Here is a 16734-nt window from a genome sequence, read left to right on the forward strand (position 1 = left end):
CTTAACTTCGGAAGTTTTCCAAAACTTAGGAAGTTAAGTGATACAGTACATATAATGAGTTTCCTGAAAAAGTGAAATGCCATCAAAATTTAGAGTAGTATTTTTAAAATAAAAGCAAGTATTAATGGCTTCGTTATGTGCTTATAGGCATATAAAGAGAGTAAGCCGAAGTCCTCACTCTTGGCTTACGGTGTAAAGAAGGGTAAAACACTGAAGTCACAATTAGGACCTTCAGTATAAGAGATGTCATAAGATAATACCAAGGGTATTTGCAGGTTTTGAAGCAAACATTGCTGTAGAGATTGAGAGTATTACTAGACCATTTCTACTTGGGATCATAGGAGAGAGCTCTGTGAAGAATAGTAGATTTGATGTGGGAGCTTAAAGGAATGGAAAGGACTGGCTGAATTAGGAGCGATTTTTCTTACCTTTCTCAATTATTCCTAAGCTTGAAGAAGAGGACGAGAGAGCAGTGTAATTTTCTTTGGCCGAGATGGGTCTAAATGCCCAAATGAGGCATATCATATAAACCTATAATTTTCATATTGAAACTTTAGTTTTCTGTAGTCATCTGAAACCTGTCTCAGCAAAATAGGACATTTTAAGAAATGTTAATATTTAGCTCTTCTAAAGGACATTCCTTTTTTTGATTTTTATTTTGAAGTAGTTTCAGTATACAGAAGATTTTTTTATTGTCACATCACCTTCACCTAGATCCCACAAATGTTGACATTTTTCTCTATTTGCTGTATCATTTTTTCTACAAATGTACATTATAATAATCTTTTTCTTTTCTTGAGAGTGAGTTCTGGACGTGATACTCTTTTATTCCTAAATACTTTAGTGTGCATTTCCTAAAATGTAGTCTCTCTCTTTTTTTAAAGATCTATTAATTTATTTGAGAGAGAGAGAGAGAGAGAATGTGCGTGTACAAGCTGGGGGGAGGGGCAGAGGGAGAGGGAGAGAGAGAATCTCAAGCAGGCTCCCCTGCAGAGTACAGAGCCCAACACAGGGCTCAATCTCACGACCCTGAGATCATGACCTGAGCCAAAATTGAGAGTTGGATGCTTAACTGACTGAGCCGTGCAGGCGCCCCAAGGGTAGTCTCTTACGTAACCAGAGGACAATGATTAAAATCAGGAAGTGAACATTGATATAATGCTGCTATCCAAGACTTCATTAAAATTTCATCAGTTGGCCTAATAATGCCTTTTTTGGGTACGCCCCCCCCCCAACACCAAAGAATATTTTTAGTACAGGACTCAATCCAGAACTTATCACACATTGTGTTTAGTTGCTATGTCTCTTTAAATTTCCTTAACCTGAAACAATTTCTCGATTTTTTTATCATCTTTCATGCCCCTAACATTTGTTAAGAGTGCAGTTCATTTATTTTGTAGAACGTTCCTTTATTTGTGTTTATCCGAGGCTCCTCCATGATTAGATAGAGGATACGTGTTTAGGCAGAAATACCACAGAACTGATCTTGTGTCCTCAGTGTGTGATATCAGGAGGCACGTGATGTCGATTTGTCCCATTACTGGCGATAACTTGTACTGCTTGCTGCTCTCTTCCCCTTTGTAATTACTAAGCATATTGTGGAGAGATACTGAGACTATGTACATACCCTGTTTTATATCACACTTTCACCAACTAGTTTTAGCATCTCGTGTTGATTCTTGACTGAATTAATTGGTATGACTGTTGCCGAAAGGTGATTTTCTAATTCTGTGATTCCTTTTACAGTACATTATTCCTGTTTACATATTTACATTATTCCTATTACATTATAATGGAATAAATTTCTATTCTATCAAAAGGGAAGAGCTTGCCTGCCTTCCTCCTTTCTTATTTCTTTATGTCAGTATGGACTTAGGGATTCTTATGTTATTTAAGGTTTGTAAGTTGTTATTGTCTTTATTTTAATGTTCAGAATTTCCCAAATTTAGCCAGTGGGAGACCCTTTAAGCCGGCATCTATATCATTTTAACATGTCCTTACCATTCTTTTAGTGCTTTCTTATTTCTCAACAAAACAAAACATTCTAGGTTCATCTTGCCTTTGCCAACCCCACCTATGTAATCAGCCATCTCTCCAAGGAGTCCCGCTTCCATTGGATGGAGAATGCTATTTAGAAACCAAGATCTGGGTGCTGAGTATGCTCATTATTATTGGGGTGTCATTGTTTCTAGGTCTACTCAGCCGACAGAGCTAGAAAAATACATACTTACAAACACATATATGCATACACACATACAAAACCACCTCTGTCACATATACACATATATGTATACATACATGTGTATGTGTATATATGTATGTGTAATTGAGATGAATGTATCACAAAGGTGATATATTGATATCAGTATATTTATCAATCTCTGTCTCTCACGCACGCGCGCGCACACACACACGCGCACGCGCACGCGCACACACACACACACACAGATGTAACTATGAATTCATATGCATCTATTTTCATCTGGTTCCAAACTAGTACCACAGGGTTCATTCTAACCTCTCTTCTTTCCAAATTTTAACTCCCTTTGCCAAGACTGAAAAACGTACTTTATGTTATCCATAGTAAGTTTACTTACTGCTCAGTTCTAGCGCGTAGAGATAAGTAGTTTTAGAATTGCTGACTCATGGCACTACAAAAAAACAAACCTACTAACTGGAGTTCAGCATTTATGTATGGTTCCTTTTGTCTTTAGCCTATAGTCCAAATACTGTGTTCAGGAAATACTTGTGTGTGTTCTTCCCATCCGCCCCCTTCAGTGCTGTTTCGTAGTTTATTCAGCTACTTTTTTATATGGGGGCATTTAGGTTGTTTGCAGTATTTGCTTATTACAAACAAGAACTTCTTGGGGCACCTGGGTGCCTCAGTCGTTAAACGTCTGCCTTCGGCCCAGGGCGTGATCCCAGGGTCCTGGGATCTAGCCCCACATCGGGCTCCCTTCTCCACTGGGAGCCTGCTTCTTCCTCTCCCACTCCCCCTGCTTGTGTTCTCTCTCTCTGTCAAATAAATAAATAAAATCTTTAAAAAAAAGAACTTCTTTCAAACTTCTTTGTTCAAGTCTGTCTCCATTTTGTTGTGTATCTTGTTCCTGACAGCGCACCCAAGAGGATTTGCAGCAACTGAGGTCAGAGTTTGATGCTGTTTGCATGAAATGCAACAGCTTTCTTCATCAGTCTCCATCTGGTTCAAGTGTCCCAACTCTGCGCTCAGAACTCAATCTGCTGGTGGAGAAAATGGACCGTGTGTATGGTCTGTCCACTGTCTATCTGAATAAGTGAGTAAGCGGAGGATTTGGAGCCAAGGGGCAATGTTTTCACTGGGATGAGAAGGGGAAGTGCCCGGAGTGTTTTTAATGAATAATCCAGAGAGGTTGCAGATCTTGAAGATCATGTACTCATGAAGAGAGACCTTGGCCTTAGTTCCGGGCAACATGGAGTGGGTTCATTGGGGTGCAGCGAAGAAACGCAGTGGTACAGAAAGGGAGATAGATTCTCAGTGTTAGGACTATTTTGTACCTCATTTCTGTTTGATTAGATGCCTCTGAAAAAAAAAAAAGGAACAGTAAAGAATAAAAATAAAAATTTTCAGTTAAACTAAATATAGTCTTTGAAGGTTTCCCTCTACCCACCATGACCATTAGGGTCATAGGTCTTAGACTCTTCGTAGTGTTACGTGGGTTTCTGACCTCATGTTCTTTCTCCCATGAGTCCATCACATGTGTGCGTGTCCCAGTATCACCAAGAACTTTATTTTGAATTGGCTTAAATTAGCAGCATGTATACCATGCTCTCTTGTTTTCATGAAACCCTGTCATCATCTAGTAATGGTAACACGGACGTTAGCAGTTCCGTTTTGGGAACTCTGTATAGCACTCCAAGTCTGTGGCTCAGCTCTTGAAATGTGTGTGTTAACGAAGGTGATTCTACCCTCTTAGGCTCAAGACAATCGATGTCATAGTGCGTAGCATCCAGGACGCTGAACTCTTGGTGAAAGGTTATGAGATCAAGCTAAGTCAAGAAGAAGCAGTACCAGCAGATCTCTCAGCTCTGGAGTCCCATCGGTCTACGTTACGGGTTGGTTGCTCTGAGTTTCTGAGTTTTGTAGGAGCTTGACTTAACATGCCCATTGCTTTGGGTTAGCAGAGATATGCAATTTTGGATGGCATGACAGTAATTAGCATTTGAACTAGGCAGAATAGCATATTTAATATGTTTTAATGTGGATTCAAAGAAGTTGGGACTAAGAAATATGTTTAGCTGGAAAGGGAAAATAAAGGACTATGCCTTTCTATTTATTTTCTCCCTTTTCTCCCCAGTAATATCATAGCTACGTCAGATACAATCGTGGTTGTACTGTAAGTTTGTAAAACACTTAGCTATCACCTCGTTGATTCTCACAGAATTGTGAGTGGATGGGGAAGAGATCTTTATCCCCACTCACAGATGAGCATCCTGAGATTCGGATTGGGCAAACAATTTACCTTGGTTTCATAGCTTATAAATGGGAGAGCCAGGTCTCAGACACCAGTTCTTTGCACATTTCTCTGTACTGTACCGCCCGTCCTTGGCCTCCTGGTGTGCATGAGCACTGTAGAGGTGTTTCTAGCACAAACATCATAAGGTCTAGCTTCTGATTTCCAGGTATAATGTGGAGCCAGCTGTGGACAATGTCCTTGTTTTCTACCTTAGTCTGAGTCCTTTTTAGCATGGAATATATTTAACCTGTTGCTGTGCTTGTGTTTATATAGCACTGGCTTAGTGATGTGAAGGACAAGAATTCAGTGTTTTCAGTCCTGGATGAGGAAATTGCCAAGGCCAAGGTAGTGGCAGAGCAGCTGAGTCGTCTGACCCCAGAGCGAAACCTGGATTTGGAGCGCTATCAGGAAAAAGGCTCCCAGCTGCAGGACCGTTGGCACCGGGTCATTGTCCAGCTGGAGACCCGGTGAGTGGTGGCCTCACCGCTTTTTCCTATTCAGGGACTAGGTTTTAAACAAATTGAATTATATCTGTGTATTCTTATTTAAAGGCAGGAAGTGAGAGAGAAGGGTACAAATTGAATGACAGTATGAATTCTGGACAAGAGAAACAACAGAAAATTGGGACCACCAACCCCAAAGCAGACCTGAGGCTTGCTTTTGGATCAGCAGTGATGGTCCTGTTAGCCATGCTTCTCCTGTTCCAGTTTTTATGTAGTTGAGCCATGATGACAATGAATCCAACTATGAGCCATTTTTCATAGTGTGGCTTTGCAGGATTTCTTGCTTCCACTTTCATTTGCTAATTCAGTGGCTTTTTATTTCTGTTACTTGAAGTCCTCCTTCTGATGTCTGATTTGAATAGGAAAGATAGAAAATGATCTTTCTGAGGCTAGGCTGGGTAGGTAAATATATAGGGAGAGGAGTTCTAGTAGCTCGTAAGTTTGGATTCATTCTCTGTTATTGAATTACTTACTATCCCAAGTCTAGTTAGACTAACGGAAGTGATACAAGAAACTGTTACCGAAATTAACAGAAAATAACTACTGTTTTCACCCACCTTTCCCCAAGAAATTACAGCAGTCCCTAAAACATAACTAGGGCACTCTGTCATCAGGAAACAGAAGTATACAGCCAGCACTACCTTATTGGCAACCCTGGTGATCCTTGGCAACCTAGGTAAAAATTGGACAAGGATTATCATGGGATGCCGGGCTCCCAGGCAGTGTCCAGGGCTAGCATGCGCAACTGGTTTCTATTCACCTGCACCCCATAGGGCACTGGGTACAAGCATAGGTCCCGACATTGCACTGCTGTTCCAGCAAAAAAAGACGTATCCTCTGTGATCAGGCCCAACTAGAGGAAGGGGCTAAGGAGGGAATCGCACCATTTATTTTATTGTTTGTACCAACGTATCTGATGGCAGTTTCTTTTCCTTTGCTCCTCCAGCCAATCTGAGCTGGAAAGTATCCAGGAAGTTCTGGGAGATTACAGAGCCTGCCATGGAACGCTCATCAAATGGATTGAGGAAACCACTGCCCAGCAGGAAATGATGAAGCCAGGCCAGGCAGAGGATAGCAGAGTGCTGTCGGAGCAGCTCAGCCAGCAGACGGTGGGTGTGACAGTAGCGTGGTGAAAGTTGGGGACGAGGGCGGTTAATTTTTCATAGAAGAAGATGATGGACTAGCTATTAAGCTTCCCCCAAATGGTAAGACATTCTGAGCCTCCTCTTCTGAAAAGAGTTCAAGCAGAATGGTCTCAAGATGATGCTGGGTTTGCATTTAGGCCAGACAGACTTGGAAGGTCCCTTCCAATCCCGAGTTGTAGTGACTATATTGAAACCATAGATGGACAGATTACAATTATCTTGCTTCATTTTGTTACTTGATACTGCATTTGATCGAACTGGGATTAGAACATGGGGCATTGAAAACCGGGAAAGATGTGAACGGACAAAATTATTTGAAGTGGTTTTTACTTGTTAGTGTTTTGGGGATTTTTTTCCCCCTTTTTTTCTGTGTGTGTGTGTGGAGGGGGCTTGTTTTGTGTCGCATTACAGTTTAAACTATGAAGTCTGGTGTTAGATTGCTTGGATTCCAGTCCTGACTCACTCACTCACTATGACACCTTGACCAAATTACCTAACCTCTCAGTATTCCACTTCCCCATCAATAAAATGGATATAGTCCGTTATTTGTTCAGCCTGTCTCACTTGTAAGGTTATTATTGCTGGGATTCAATGAGGCGATACATGTAAAATACGCAGAGCAGTGGTTTCTGGGGTGTGGGCTCCAGACCAGTAGCATCAGCATCACCTGGAGCTTGTTAGAAATGCACATTCTCAGCCCTACCCAAACCTACCAAATCAGAAACTCCAGAGGTGTGGGGCCCAGCAATCTGTATTTTATTCAGCCTCGCAGGTGATTCTGATGTAGCTGAGATTTGAAAACTGCCTTAGAATATAATAAATGCTCCACTGTTTTGACGACCATAGGATAATGATAATGTTGTTGTGATACTTTGGTTTCTAGGATCTGTTTGCAGAAATCGAGAGGAATCAGACAAAGCTGGACCAGTGTCAAAAATTTTCCCAGCAATACTCCACTATTGTAAAGGTAATTCTGGCGTATCCCTGAAGGCATGTAAATGATCTCCAGCATGGGAAGATCTTGCTTGTCACTGTAGGTTTTGTTTCTGGACAAATACGTGCTTCCACTAGAGGTTGACGCTGCCCTCCAGTTAATGCCAGTGTGTACTGTTCGTGGCCCTACGTTCCGGAATGCTCAGAGGGGTACCAGACATCAGCTCTGATTCAAGGAGTCACCCTTTGAATGATCCATAGGTTTTTTAAACTTGCCGTGTCAGAAACAGAATGTTTTGGATTTCCTCTCAAATATACTTCTCATTGTCTTGCCTATTTCAGGAAATAGTGTCCCATTTTCCTACGTGCTGAAACAAAAAACCCAAGAGTCATCCTTAATTCTTCTCTTTGCCATAAACTTTATGTTCAGTCTGTGAATAGCTTGGCTCCATCTTCCAATATGTCCTTGATCTATCATTTGTTACCCACCCACCTGCCCCCATTTCCCTGCTTTGCACCTAAGTAAGGAATCTTCGACTATTCTAATACCTCTGAGCTGATCTCTTGCTTTTACTCCTGTCTCACAGGCTATTTCCCCACATAGTAGCCAGACTCACCTTTTTAGAACATACTGAGTGTCACTGAATCTCAGACATCATTTTATATACTACCAAAAAACAGGAAACTGCCAATTATGCAAATACCATTGATTGTAAGACATATTCTAGCTTCAGAGATACTAAAATGTGGGGGAAATGTACACCTCATAATAGCTGAAATACAGGAAATTAGATCATGCCACTCTTCTGCTCAAAACTGTCCAGTGACTACATATCCTATTCATAATAAAATTCTAAAGCTGTATATGGCCTATGAGACCCTGCATGATCTGCTATCCCCTCCCTATTTCTCTGATAACATCTTTAAATAAAAATGACCTGAGGGGTGCCTGGGTGGCTCAATCGTTAAGCGTCTGCCTTCAGCTCAGGGCGTGATCCCAGCGTTCTGGGATCGAGCCTCACATCAGGCTCTTACGCTGGGAGCCTGCTTCTTCCTCTCCCACTCCCCCTGCTTGTGTTCCCTTTCTCGCTGTCTGTCTCTCTCTCTGTCAAAAAAAAAAAAAAAAAAAAAAAACCTGAGATTAATATGTATTTATTATGTTCCTTCCCACTAGAATGTAAGTTCCAAGGGAGCAAGATTTTTTCTAACTTGTTCTCCACTGTATGTATAGCATTCAGAACAATGACAGGTGCGTAGTAGATGCTCAATAAATACTTTTTGAATAAATGAATTTCTTTAGTTAATAACAGAAGACTTGGTATCACAAAGAATTGAGTTCAAATCCTAGCTTCACCATTTTCCAGGGTTAAGACTTTGAGCAAGTTTCTTAGCTTCTCAGAGTGTCTGTTGCTATATCTACAAAATGGGAATAGTAACTACCTCACTGAGTGGTTGTCAAGATTCCACGAGATAACGTATACATAGGACATTGCCTCAAACTTAAAATACATTCAGTAAATGATAGCACCTGCTTTTATTATTATTACTATTTTGTTACTACTACAGTTTGTTTATTTTTTATTATTTTTTTAAAGATTCCATTTATTTATTTGAGAGAGAGAGAGAGCATGAGAGGGGGAGGGACAGAGGGAGAAGGAGAAGCAGGCTCCCCTGCCGAATAGGAAGCCCAAAGCTGGGCTTGATCCCAGGACCCTGGGATCATGACCTAAGCTGAAGGCAGACGCTTAACTTACCACCCAGGCGCTCGAGGGAGAGGGAGTCTTAAGCAGACTCCACACTGAGCACAGAGCCCGACGTAGGGCTTAATCTCACGACCCCGAGATCACTCCCTGAGCGGAAACCAAGAGTCGAACGCTTAACCGACTGAGCCACCCAGGCGCCCCACTACTACTGTTTAATAGGCTGCTTAAGGAATTCATTGTGTGTTTTCCTTCTGCCTAGAGTCTTCTAAGTAGACAACAGAAAGCAGGACATTCTAGGCAAAGGGAACTGCGTAATCAAAGGCACAGAGGAATGGAAATACAATGATTATATGAGGAAATAGGAAATATGCTGGCGTAGCTAGAAGGTGTATGGTGCAGAAGAAGCAGTGATTATGAAAAAGGAGAAGGGGAGGTTGAGGCCAACCTATGAAAGGCTATGTCCAGTTCTCTTCGCTTTACCTTCTATTCTTGTTCCTCAACACGGGGTGTTAGAACCAGGAGCATCAGGACCATCTGGGAGCTTGTGAGGAATGCAGAATCTTCCACCTGCCAAATCAGAATTTCAATTTCAGTAAGGTCCCTAGATGATTTGTGTGCATGTTGATATGTGAGAAGCTCTGCTCTAGATCTTTGTACGCCTTCAAACAGAGGAACAAAGTGGTCATCTTTGTGTTTTAGAAAAGTTATTTTGGTGGCAGCATAGAAAATAAATTGGAAAGAGAGCAAAGCAGGGTAGTAGTTAGAGGCTCCTGCACCCATCCACATAAGAGTTGAAGAGGGCCTGGCCTCGGGGAGCAGTCTCGGGATTGCAGATGGAGTGTCAGCCTAGCACGGGGACAGGAGAAGAGCATTGGTTTAGGATGACTCTGTTGCTCACCCACTGGGTAATCAGGGAAACTCACTCTCTGTCTCTGGGCTTCAGTTTCCCAATGGATGAGATGAAAAGGATGGTCAGCAAACACCAAACTGCAAACCCAAGACTCAGCATAACTATGACCCACACGCATGCCTATTTTTCTGTGGCCCATGAGAAATGGCTTTAAAAAAAAAAAGTCGAAAGAAGACGACTACTTCATGACACGTGAAAATTCTACGAACTTCAACTTTCAGTGTCATACATGGCGTTGTATCATAACACAGTCACACCCTTTCATTTACTGAACGTCTACAGTTTCTTTCACTTAAGTGGCAGAGTTGAGCAGCTATGACAGACCATATAGCCTGACAGTTTCCATCTGGCCCTTTAAGGAAAAAGTTCGCTAACCACTGGTTTAAGTGATCACCAAAATGCCTTCCAGCAATGAAATATTATGAATCCGTTGCATGAGTTCTATGCGCTGTAAAGCCCCATGGAAATGCAGTGAACTTTCTTCCTCCCCCAGGACTATGAATTGCAACTGATGACATACAAGGCCTTTGTGGAATCACAGCAGAAATCCCCTGGCAAGCGCCGTCGGATGCTTTCCTCCTCAGATGCCATCACGCAAGAGGTGAAAGGGTGGGGAAAGGACACGCCACTCTCTTCCCTTAAGGAAAGATTTGTTTGTCGAGGCCCTGACAGTTTAATTTAGGGTTCACCTTTCTGTTGAGCATGTGATTTCATGAAAACTTCCTCTTATTTTCAACTATTTAAATATACTTTTCTGGCAGATAATTTATCTAATTTTTTTTTTTTTTGGAACCATAGTTCATGGACTTAAGGACTCGCTACACAGCACTGGTGACCTTAACCACCCAGCATGTGAAATATATCAGTGATGCGCTCCGGCGACTAGAGGAGGAGGAGGTGAGGACAGCTGGGTCCTAAATCATTTTGAAAATAGAATTAAAAACCCCATGTCTCATCTGTCAAAATTTAAAGTGCACATACAGCCAATTCTCCTTGTTCACGGTACTGTGTTCTGTGACACTGCTGTGCACACTGCGTTAGGGAACGCTGGACTCTTGCATTTAGGGGGAAATACAGGGTTAGGTTCCTGTAAGCCTCTGTCGCATATTTCTGTCAATGAATAATCGATAACCTGTTACATTTAATATATTCTGTTGATTCAGGCCAAGAGCCCTCTAACTCACACCTGAATAAAGTTTATTTAACATTGATTTTCTCTGTAAGGCACGTCACAGCCTTCTTGTGCTTAGGAACACAAGACGGCACTTCAGCACTATGCTCGGGTCCATTTTAAATGGTGAAATCACCAACGAAAATTGTGAAAAATGTGGCAGTAAATAGACTGTGAAAAGGACACTTGTTAAGAGCTGTATAAGAGGTGAAATGAGAAGGTAGAGCACCCCTTGTTCCACCTCAGCTGGGAACATCGGGTATACCTGGGAATGACTGCGAAAATGCCACCAGGATTGATTAGGGGATTACAAATAAATTCCAGTGAGTAGAAAATTCACAAATATAAAATTTGTGAATAATGAGGATTAACTGTATTATGTCCAACACTCCCACCTTCAAGTATCTTCATTGTAGAAATACTGTAAGTATGATGAAAGGAAACATGAGGAAAGATCCTTAATAAAACATAATTTGTTAAAGGGAAATATTGGAAACATACAAGTTCCATACAATGGCATGCTATGAAACTATTAAAAACAATGAAATAGGCTTATTACATATTGTGTTCTTATAATAAAGTAAGCTAGAGAAAAGATGTTAAGAATATCATGAGGAAAAGAAAATGCATTTACAGTGCTGTATTGTATTTATCGAAAAATCTCATGTGTGAGTGGAGCTGAGCAGTTCCAATCCCACTGTTCAAAGATTAGCTGTACACCAGATTTCTGGGGAAATAAGATTAAAGGGACATCCATGACGCATTTCAGATTATTTGAATTTCTTGTAATGAGTATATAATCTTTTTGTAATTCTAAAAAACTTCTCTCTTTGGAAAATTGTTTCTGCAGGTTCACCCACTTTTATAAAAGACTATTGGAAGCATTAACTCACCAATTTTTGTCTATGTGAATTAACAAAAAACTTCTTTATGTCAACAACTACCTCACTTAATCTCTGTAGACTTCACTCTCTTTACCTATACATTTAAGAATCATGAAAATAAGATGCTATATGTAAAGGGTTTTTAAAAATCAGCAAATAAATAAATAAATAAATAAATAAATATCAGTAAATAATTATTGAACATCTTTCATATATTTAAAAAATTGTGCTTTTTAAAGAAAAGGTGCTAATCTATATATGATGAATTTTGCTACTAGTGTCATACGGTTAGGCACTGGAGAACAATGCTCTAAACGGGGTAAATTATATTTATCTTGGGGGTATTTCAGCTCCCTACTGGTTTAGATAACTTTCATGTCTCTATTTTAGGAAATCAGAAGTCAGGCCAGTTTAATAAGACATTGACAAAGATACTGATTTTCTAATTCCTATTCTAGAAAGTTGTAGAAGAGGAAAAACAGGAGCATGTGGAAAAAGTTAAAGAACTTTTGGGCTGGGTGTCTACCCTAGCAAGGAACACACAAAGCAAAGCTACCTCATCCCAGACCAAAGAATCAACAGACATTGAAAAAGCTATTTTAGATCAGCAGGTGAGTAGAAGGTCTGTCTGTCTCTTGTTGGGTAGAGTAATACGTAATAACGCAATAGGTGGGAATAAAGCAAATCATATGGGCCACTCCAGGAATGATTATCTCAACAAATGTTAACTCCCAGGACTTAAAGAAACTTACGAGGTCATCTTATTTGTACTTCTACCTTCTTAATCAACTTTCTGCAGTCCATTGGTAATAGTAATCTGACCTAAGCTAGGTTTTTCTCTAAGACTTTTGAAGTGTTATTTCAGATAATTTTTATTTTTTATTTTTTTTTATTTTTATTTATTTATTTTTTAAAGATTTTATTTATTTATGTGACAGAGAGACAGCCAGCGAGAGAGGGAACACAGCAGGGGGAGTGGGAGAGGAAGAAGCAGGCTCACAGCGGAGGAGCCCGATGTGGGACTCGATCCCGGTACGCCGGGATCACGCCCTGAGCCGAAGGCAGACGCTTTAACGACTGCGCTACCCAGGCGCCCCAATTTTGATTTTTTAATTTCTTGGGTTCTGAAGCTGTACTCTTTATTTCTGTCACGTAGGTTCTGGCAGAGGAGCTGACAACCAAGAGGGAACAAGTCTCTGAGGCCATTAAAACTTCGCAGATCTTCTTGGCCAAGCATGGTCATAAGTGAGTATTAAATGAGAATTTATGGCACATCTAGGGGACTGAATCTACCTGACTAAAACTTAGGGTCATGGTGAGATTTCAGGCTGTTCAGGGCTGCAAGAGCCAGATTGTGAAGAGCCTTGTAGGTCATGCCAAAGAGTTCGCATTTTACCTTGTTGGCTGTGGGGAGGGGTCTTCTGCATGATTGGGTTTTGTTGATGAAGGTTTCTAGAACAGTTTTATGGAGAATAGATTGACATGGGGCCAGAGTGGAGGCCTGAGAGACCAGTAAAGAGGCTTTTGTGATGATACAGGTGAGAAATGATGAGGTTGGAGAAGGGCAAAGGTTTAAAATATACTAAGGATGATGTAGTACTTACAGTGTTTGGTGACAAATGAAAATTGTCAGCTATAAGTTCCAGGTTTCTGGCTTAGGCCCCTGAGCGTATGGTGATGTCACTAACCAAGATAGGGAATACAAAAGCAGGTACGGGTTGAGGGAGAAAAAAGCAGCTTTGGTTTTAGACATAATGAACGAGAAGAACCCAGAGGACATACATGCAAATACTTAGAATGTATTAGAAAGTACCTAATACATTAATATATGCCTTACATAGTTCTGCTAAAGTTGTCCAATGGGTAACTGTATATGTAAATTTAAAATTAATGAGAGAAGTCTAAAGTAATGCAGATCTGAGTCATCATAGTAGAAACCATGAGTGGATTAGCTTCCAAGGGTTCAAGGGCTTCACTGTGCTCCCTCAGCCTGTAAAGGAACTATGAGCGATACCTCAGAGCCCAAGAGAGAATAGAATTCTAAAAAGAAGAATGTGGTCAGAAGTCAAGAAAGACTGAGACTGAGAAGTTTCTATTGAATTTGGCAAGTTGGAAGTTTTTGGTAACTGATGAAAAGTTGGGGCATGATGTCAGATTGAGTATGATGGGGAGGTGGGAAGCACATGAGGTAAGGGAGGTACTCCTGGCAAAATTAGACTGCTCCTGCAAGAAGCCCGGCCATAAGAAAAGACAGAAATAATATAGTAAATAATTAAAGTAGAATATATGATCAAGAAAGGCTTGTTCTGGGGCGCCTGGGTGGCTCAGTCAGTTAATTGTCCGACTCTTGATCTCAGCTCAGGTCTTGATCTCAGGGTTGTGAGTTCAAGCCCTTCCCTGGGCTCTGCGAGGGGCGTGAAGCCCTCTTTAAAAAAAAAAAAAAAAAGATTTGTTTTCTTAAAAGATCAGAGGTACTTAGCTGTGTTTATGGACGGAATCTCAAGGATCAAAAGGGAGAAAGAGATTGAAGGAATTAGGAGAGAGGTCCCAGAAGAAGCAGGAAAGGATAAAATTCATCAGTCGACTAGACTGGAGTCAAGCCAACTTTTCCTCTGAGGTTTGAGGAAAAGGAGATTAGGAAAGGTGTGGCTGGAGGTAAATATGCCAGGAATGAAGCCAGAAGGTAAGAGGGTTCATGCCCAGTGGTCTGCGTTTCTTCTTTGAAATAAGCAGAGAGATTGTTTTCTGTGAGTTAGGGCAGCTGAGGGCAAGGGAATTAAGATGGATTGGGGCTTCCAAGAGGGTTGTCAGGAAGTTCTGAGGTCCAGTAGAGGCTGGGAACCAGTAGGATCTCCTCCAGAGGGACCTCCCTCCAGAGGGACACCCCCCCCCCCACCTGCCACAGAGAGATAATTCACCTGCAGGCGGGAGCAGAGAAGTCCAATGGTTTGATTGATCTGGGGCAGGAGTTTCATCAGATTAGCAAGGACAGAGTTCAAGGATAAGAGCAGGGACCTGATTGAGATGACGGATTGTGGGGTCTGAACCCCAATGAGAAGATACTGAAGATCCTAAGGAAGACTGATAGATTAAGAAAAAATGGGTGAGTTAAGGAAAGCTTGGGAAAGCTCAGCAAGTTGATGGGTAGTTGTAATATATTCTCAAGAATAATATAGAATGGGATGAGGAAGATGTGAAATTCACCAGATTCAAGATCACGGTTACTTCTAGGGAGAAAGGTAAAGAACGGGGTTGGTGACAAATGTACACTGGACTTTGAATATATCTGTAATGCCTTATTTCTATGGAAAGGATCTAAAGTTGGGACACTGGGTGGCTCGGTTGGTTGAGGGTCTGACACCTGGTTTCAGCTCTGGTCATGATCTCAGAGCCGTGAGATAGAGCCCTACGTCTGGCTCCATGCTTAGCAGGGAGTCTGCTTGAGATTCTCTCTCTCTTTCTCCCTCCCCCCCCCCAGCTCTCTCTTAAACAAATAAATTTAAAAAAAAGAAAGAAAGAAGAGGACCTAGGGGTGCCTGGGTGGCTCAGTTGGTTAAGCATCTGCCTTCAGCTCAGGTCATGATCCCAGGGTTCTGGGATCAAGCCCACGTCAGAATCCTTGCTTAGCAGGGAGCCCGCTTTTCCCTTTCCCTCTGCACCCCCTTCCCTGCTCATACTCTCTCTCACTCTTTTTTAAATCTTAAAAAGAAAGATCTAAAGTAAATATGGTACAATATCAAAATTTGGTCAAGTCGGGTAGTGGGTAAATGAGAGTTCATTTATTTTCTCTTTTGTCTGTTTAAAATATTTTATTTTGAAAAGAGAAGTGGTATAAGAGTAAAGAAACATAACTGGAAAAGTAGGGTTATAATCAGAAGTTACTGTCAGACAGTAGATTCTTGAAATTTAAAAGTTCAGAGGTAGAATAATTTTAGATAATGGCAGGATCTGAGTTTGCCTTGTGTGAGTGCAGTTCAAGTGGAGTAGAGGCCATTTGGATCGGAGGCTGTTTGCATTGAGAAGGTTGCAGGACTACAGCATAGGCTGTTGGACAGTTGGTGACATGAATCATAACTTGATTGAAATAGACAGGAATATGAGGCAGATGTCAGTGTTCAGTGGATATGGAAGAGTAACCAGATGATCCATAGTTAACAGGGACACAGAAGAATGCCATCTTAGGGGGAGAAATCATAATTTTGAAGCAATAGAGGAGAGTTTGGAGAAAGGTTTTTCTCTAAAAGAGCTTTAATGCTTCCTCTTCCAGGCTCTCAGAAAAAGAGAAGGAACAAATATCTGAGCAGGTGAATGCCCTGAATAAGGCTTACCATGACCTCTGTGATGGTTCAGCAAACCAGCTCCAGCAACTTCAGAGCCAGTTGGCCCAGCAGACAGAACAAAAGGTACTTTTAGTTTCTTTCTCCAAATGGGAAGGGTACCTTTCGAATGGTAAGAAAGCAGCTTTGCTGTTTGAGAATCATGTTCACTAGCTCTCCATGACCAGTGTGATTTAATTTTTAACCGCACCATAGCAGCCATTTGTCTCGTGTTTCTTTACTGGGGTTCCATGATGTATTGGTCAGTCAAGAATACTAGAAGGCACTCATGGCTAACTCTATAGACCCTGTTTCAGCGTTTCTGTTGTCTGCCATTTTGTGGCAGACCACAGTTGAGAACATAAGTCCTATATTATGTCTGATCACAGGGCAGCAAGATTACTCCTTCATGGCATTGTCACTCAAAAGTTGATAGCCAGGAGTCCTGAGTATTGGAAAGAAAAAGCCATGTCCTCTTCCCCCTTACTTTTTTCGTATCTACTAAATAAATGAGAAATGTTCATTTCCAAGCAAACTGGTGGATTAGCTGTACTGACTGAGACGCTGGTTCCCCTTACCCATAGTCATCCCATCATGTGACATCTTTACCAGTTCCCACTCATGTTCACTTCCTGGACCATATGAAAATTGTCAAGTTCCTCCTGATTGTCCCGAG

The 16734-nt window shown here is 41.3% G+C and overlaps 1 protein-coding gene across 1 annotated transcript in view; it reads left to right on the forward strand.

Moving 5' to 3' along the window:
- Window positions 1-16734, forward strand: part of MACF1 (microtubule actin crosslinking factor 1) — a 154568-nt gene that overhangs the window by 14118 nt on the left and 123716 nt on the right. The window contains exons 12-21 of the mRNA XM_040619306.1: window positions 3115-3293; window positions 3954-4092; window positions 4767-4960; window positions 5943-6105; window positions 7025-7108; window positions 10181-10288; window positions 10486-10584; window positions 12201-12353; window positions 12899-12987; window positions 16010-16145. Of these exons, the coding sequence (XP_040475240.1) occupies window positions 3115-3293; window positions 3954-4092; window positions 4767-4960; window positions 5943-6105; window positions 7025-7108; window positions 10181-10288; window positions 10486-10584; window positions 12201-12353; window positions 12899-12987; window positions 16010-16145 (1344 nt within the window). The remainder of the gene's footprint in view (window positions 1-3114; window positions 3294-3953; window positions 4093-4766; window positions 4961-5942; window positions 6106-7024; window positions 7109-10180; window positions 10289-10485; window positions 10585-12200; window positions 12354-12898; window positions 12988-16009; window positions 16146-16734) is intronic.

This window comes from Ursus maritimus, unplaced genomic scaffold, assembly GCF_017311325.1.
Source record: "Ursus maritimus isolate PB19 unplaced genomic scaffold, ASM1731132v1 scaffold_32, whole genome shotgun sequence".
Lineage (NCBI taxonomy): Eukaryota > Metazoa > Chordata > Mammalia > Carnivora > Ursidae > Ursus > Ursus maritimus.